Source organism: Habropoda laboriosa, unplaced genomic scaffold (assembly GCF_001263275.1).
Source record: "Habropoda laboriosa isolate 0110345459 unplaced genomic scaffold, ASM126327v1 scaffold18, whole genome shotgun sequence".
Classification (NCBI taxonomy): domain Eukaryota; kingdom Metazoa; phylum Arthropoda; class Insecta; order Hymenoptera; family Apidae; genus Habropoda; species Habropoda laboriosa.
The window spans coordinates 1,913,587-1,919,750 of record NW_017100152.1 but is presented as its reverse complement, the minus strand read 5'-3'; the positions used below and the strand labels follow the sequence as shown (position 1 = coordinate 1,919,750).

Sequence of the window (6,164 nt, the reverse complement as noted above, 5' to 3'; positions counted from 1 at the left end):
TTGACTAGTTAAGGTTGATTAAAGTTACGCATGGTACCGTCATCGTGTCAGTTTAACCGAGGTGAAACGAGGGAGATCATCTTCGCAGTCGAGGTTGACAAATCTTTGATATTCCTTTGATATAAAAGAAACTTCTTCAATCTTCTCGTTGAATATAGTGGCGTGCCTCGCAATTCAATGTAGAAGATATTTGAATTGGAAAGAAAAGGGTCTGCCAATTTTGAACTTCCAAAGAATCGCACTCTTGATTGAACTTGTTAAAGAGGAATTAGATTATAGTATTTACACTCGATTAATCGTCGGAGGTAACATCGAACTGATAGTTTGCCAAATACAGAACCATTCGAATTACATAATTGAAATTGATAATGTCCCGTGTGTATTGTTCACGGCTGCTATCGTATTTTTCATATTCAGAGCTCGAATCATATTTCAGATCGATTCATTTTCTCGGTTAATTTCAGCCTCTAGTAGATAAAGTTGCTCAATCACCATAATAAGCGAACAAAAGTTCTCCTCGAAGATAATATTAGGGCAAACATAGAGTTTAGCAGAGGTAAATATTAGGCAACTAAATGATGGAATAATCTATGGATTATTGCACTTGTTCGCTCCTCTAGTTGTGAATATATTTACAAACTGTACAACCAGTAGAAAGCGGCATTATCAAGGGACCCATATCTTGTTTACGCTCGGCGAAGCAACGAACAGAATTTCAAACAAAACGGGTCAATAAAGCGATTAAAATAACCATGCAGAAACCGCGATTAACAAACGAACCATTTTCTTAGATGATCTTTTGTTAGCGTTCGTAAAATATGTTGATAAAACAGCAGGATGGATGATATTAGATGAAATAAAATCGCATTGAATGCAAGATCTCAAGACCTGCGTTGCATAGGGATATTTACATTGATAATGTCACATTAGCACAGTGTAATTAACTACTAGTCACATGACTTGGAGAGTTACAATCTTCGTTAAATAAACGGTTCTTGGTTTAACAAGTGAAATCACCATTACAAAAGCGTTAAAAACGCGGCAACATTCTGAACTGCGTGGCTCTCATGCGAACGGCATTGTTTTACGGCAAAGGGACGCTCGAATTTCGAAAATTTTGTAATCCAAATGCGACGAAACAAGGAAGAAAATGATCAACGATGATCTCATTCGTGTGGTCGATTCGTTTGCATGCAGAATAGTGAGTTTTCCGTGAAATTAGGTTAATAGCCGCAGAAACAGCAAGATGACTTTCGACCTTGAACCAAAGAAACGAGTTGCAACTCTATGCGCGGCATAATATTCACAGCAGGTTTTGCTCATTTCTCGCCACGAAACATTTCAAGACTGAACATTATGATTTTCGTTACATTTCCGCGCTTGTTTTCCTGAATACGATCAATTATAATTTACATAATATGCCAATGTTTTGTTATGTGTGCGTTTTACTGCGTCTTTACTCCGATACATGCCAGCCAATGCATCGACAAACATCACTGGCGCCAAATGGTCAAACATCCATACTTACATACACACGTTATTTCGATCTATAGACTATGATTTGAAATTTATTTGTCTTTAAATAATTTTTCATAATTGTACAATTTTCCATGTGCTACCTTTTACAGACAGCGCTGAAAAGTATGGGCCGGGAATTAATTTGAGTGTTTAACAAGCAGGCAAAGACAGTGGTTGATGCCTGCAGAATCAGATTAGCGGTTTAACGAAAACTCTAGGTAAAATTATCGTTGGAAATGTTTTTTGTTTAATGTATGCTGGTTTCGAGCATTTGTGCATACTTTCCGGTTCCAGAAAAAACGGAATAACTGGAAAAGCTAGATAAGTTCCTTGACGCCGGAAAGATCGTTTAATGTGAAGAATCTGTGAGTTTGTTGAGCGAAGGTGGCATACGATAAGTACTTCTATTTTAGTAGGAATTATCATCGATCATCCTGTTTAAAAATGTCACTATCGATGATGTTCCTTTTTCAACGAGTACTATTTTTAAATGTATGGGAAAGATTAACGACAACTTTGGCGCGGTGCAAATCAATGCGTCAATTGTTGAACGGTGTCAAAGTTACATAACACTGTGGTTTGTCTACGTAAATAATTTTCATTGAATTTCTGTTTCACTTTAAAAATGAAGTACAAATATTTCGAAGAAAGAAGAAGAAGAAAGAAGAAAAGGAATAAAAAGAAAGTTTAATAAAAGCTATCATTGACAATTGAACTTCGTCGGAATATTCCTCAATTGAAAAAAAAAAACCCGGGAAAATCATGCGAGAAAGAAGAAAATGCAATTGCTAGAACAGAAACAGCCGCAACTTTCGAGCAGCAGTTCAAACGCTTCTTATCTAGTCTCGAAGGCTCGTCGCGATTTCCGTAGAAAACCTATTTAAAACACTTATCGATCTCGTTGCGTAAACTATCGGAAAGAGGTAAAACAAAAAAGTGAAATGTGATTCACCTACCTTTTGGCTGTTGGTCCTCTTCCGTTTTCTCTTCAATCTATCCATTGTTCCCGACCGATTTTAGAAACCGATCGATTGGAGGTAATTTCTAAGTTTTCGAGGAAATTGCACCGCGATGGGTATAGTGGAGATTAGGCGAGAGAGCCTCCACCTTCGAAGACAGGTGGTTTTAAACTGATCTTCCGTTCCTTATATCGGCAACCACTTAGCGATATCTTCCAAGACCGCGTTCAATGTATCGGTAACGTGTTCACGTGCGCTCGCGTGTACAAATGTGGATTTGCACACATGTTCACTTACACATGGAACCAGAGACCGCATACTTGTATACGTGCAAGATACGTGTCCCTCTTTCCGCCCACGGACGACCGATATCGATAAATCCTGTGAGTGACCAAATCGGAGCGCGTGAGCGAGCTGTTTACTCTGCTCTCATTTCTCATCGGATAGCAGTACGCTTCGCGGTCTTCCAGCAGGAAGTACACGTATCTTCTTCGAGGAGTACGTATCGAGAAACTTGGAGAACTCGAGCGGAAAAAAGTTTTAAGGAAGGCTGTGTTCTTGGTGATTAGTCTTCAAAGGAAGAACTTCAGTTCCGTAACTTTGGGGGAAGATTTCTCAAGTATCGATTCGTTGGTATGATTTGGAGTAGTAAACGAAACTACTCACCAACTGTGGACACGAATCTAATAGAACTGCTCGTTTTTTCCCGACACGAGTATCGCATAACGATGCGCGACAAATCACGAGACAATATATTACATAAGCGATATTGTGTACCGAGCGTAACGTGAAATCTGTAAAATTACAGAGAAGAAATAATTCCGCGAGCATTGCAAGTTTAACAGCATTATCGTGCTGTACAATGGAGGCAAGAGTCGAAATAAACGCATACATACGGTGGCTATGTTCTCTGCATTCTTTTATTTTCCCCCGATTCTTAATAATGATGATTCAAAAACAAATCGAATAATACCATTGCTAATCCGAAATACCAGTTTTACAGCAGAAACCCGCAAACTGATACATTACATGATAAATCGTTTGGAGTGTTCGTTATTTACGAGCTACGATTATACATAATAGTTTAATTAATGTCTAAGGAGTTAATTGTAATGATATGGTCTTACTATAACGATAATTAAATTATACTACCTAATTCGTCATCCAATTTGACAAAGTTTTTAACTGGTTAATTAATGAAGTAATTAATAATTAATCCCATGTCGCCTGTCCTCCAAACTAATTATTCCTTAGAGCGGAGAAACAAATTTTTATTCTCTTTCAATACAAAAATATTCGTAGAAGATAATAGACAAGCATATAGTATATATTTACGCGTCTAGTAAACTCAATCAATTAATTTCGCGCATAATACAATCACAATGAATGTATACAATACAAAACCGAATACAGCGAACAAATTCCCTTTCGTACGTTTTCTTTAACGGTTCAAAACTGGCGCTTCAGTGGAATACAACTTGGACGTAAATTTTCTTCTTCGTATTATTCGCTCTATCTTTCTATTTAACGTGTAACGATATAACTTCGCCAAAAAATATAGTTACCACGAACATGTGTTCACTCTGACTCTATCGACCAGACTTTATTAATTAATTATGTAATTACTTCATCGATTAATGGAATAATACATTAGAAAATGTCATGAAAATCTTGCAGCCGTTTCTGCCAATCGATGCGACCTTCGGCTAGAACCATTCTATGGCATTCTAATACTTGTTCGACACCTTCGTGCACTGTGATTTATACCGATCGCAAAACTCAAAAAATGACAAATATTTGCGCCTATTCATTGGTATTTATTTAACAGATCCCATTACAAAAATTTCGCGGCAAATTAGACGTCCGAGAAAAAGAAGAAAAGCGTATGTTCTTCCGGTAAATCGTATTGGCGAAGTTACAAATTATTGTTCGATGCTTAATTAAGAGTTCGAAGCATCATGGAACAATATTCAGTTCCGAGTCTCGAGAAACCGAAGGCTCACATTCGTCCATCTTCGTTCAAACGCAAACGCGCATCGTATTCTCAACAATAATTCACAGATCATTTTGCAGAGATCCCACAATAGAAATATTGATAGAACAAGAATCGAAAAACGTTATTGTATATCTCCTGTTATTTTTTTTTTATGATTATACGTATATGTAAATATACATATATGCAGGGTGTCCCATTTGAAGTTTTGCACGCAATTATTTCCCAAACTATAGCTCGTTTCAAAAAATGTTTCAAACAAAACTTACCCTGTTTGGAGGGGAATCTTATGGTGGTCACAAATCTTGTCTAGGTGGACATACTTCCGAGATTTCAAGGTGATCTTCGTTTTTTGGTCTTTCAACATGGTTCAAGGTCATTTCGTACCGTTTAAAACTTACTTTCGTTGTACACCCAGAAATTGTTTCTGAACTCCTGTATTCGAAAGGACGACCGCCGACATCGGTGCACTCATTTATTCTGTCCCTAAATAATTTTCGACAATTTCGTTACGGGTATAATGAGCCATCGTAAATTGAATTGCTGTTGAAACCAAAAATACGCAATGCTAGTCACAATAATACTGATGGTAGACGTGCTCCCGAGATTTCGAGCTGATCTTCGTATTTCACATTTTACACGGAACTGTATGTTTTTATTTAGGAACGTCTGTAGCCCATTCACAGACAAATTCATTGACCTATAACGCTTTGGTCTTTCAAGGTGGTTCAAGGTCATTTAGTACTTATACGTATATATAGTACTTAGTACTAAGTCATTTAGGACTTATATTCGTCTATTCGGTCGTAAACATTAGACAAACTGACACTAACACTTACTTCCACGCTTCGTATCAGTATTATTGTGACTAGCATTGCGTATTTTTGGTTTCAACAGCAATTCAATTTACGATGGCTCATTATACCCGTAACGAAATTGTCGAAAATTATTTAGGGACAGAATAAATGAGTGCACCGATGTCGGCGGTCGTCCTTTCGAATACAGGAGTTCAGAAACAATTTCTGGGTGTACAACGAAAGTAAGTTTTAAACGGTACGAAATGACCTTGAACCATGTTGAAAGACCAAAAAACGAAGATCACCTTGAAATCTCGGAAGTATGTCCACCTAGACAAGATTTGTGACCACCATAAGATTCCCCTCCAAACAGGGTAAGTTTTATTTGAAACATTTTTTGAAACGAGCTATAGTTTGGGAAATAATTGCGTGCGATACTTCAAATGGGACACCCTCTATATATATATATACACATTCAGGGTGTTATAGAGTAACCGACTGAGTTTTCTCCAAAATAGAAAGAGATACGAAAAAATCGATCAAACGAAACACGTTCTGTTTCTTTATTAGTGCGTTATTATAATACATCAGATGCTCAAGTTTGTAATTCCATGGATATGTAAGTCTTCCATTTGTTAACATGGTCAACTCCGCTGCAACGTCGGTTACCAGTGGACGAAGCAATTCGTGCCATTCCAGCTGAAGTTATCCTGAGAGCTGTAGACACTTTTTCAAATAGATTTAATCTTTGCAGAGAAACGGAAGGCAACAATTTTGAACATTTTATGTCATAACGCATTAATAAACACATTACTTTCCCAGAGCATAAAAGTTAAAGTTTTTGGCATCGTGTGACCTACCATGACCTTGGAAGAACTTAAGCCGTGGTCGATGTAT

The 6,164-nt window shown here is 37.3% G+C and overlaps 1 protein-coding gene across 2 annotated transcripts in view; it reads right to left on the bottom strand.

Annotated features, from left to right (window-relative positions):
- Positions 1-2,620, bottom strand: part of LOC108575329 (uncharacterized family 31 glucosidase KIAA1161) — a 10,141-nt gene extending 7,521 nt beyond the window's left edge. For both annotated transcript variants that reach the window (XM_017938098.1, XM_017938106.1), the window contains exon 1: positions 2,475-2,620. In XM_017938098.1, the coding sequence (XP_017793587.1) occupies positions 2,475-2,519 (45 nt within the window). In that variant the 5' untranslated portion in view covers positions 2,520-2,620. The remainder of the gene's footprint in view (positions 1-2,474) is intronic.
- Between the last annotated feature and the right edge of the window lie 3,544 nt (positions 2,621-6,164).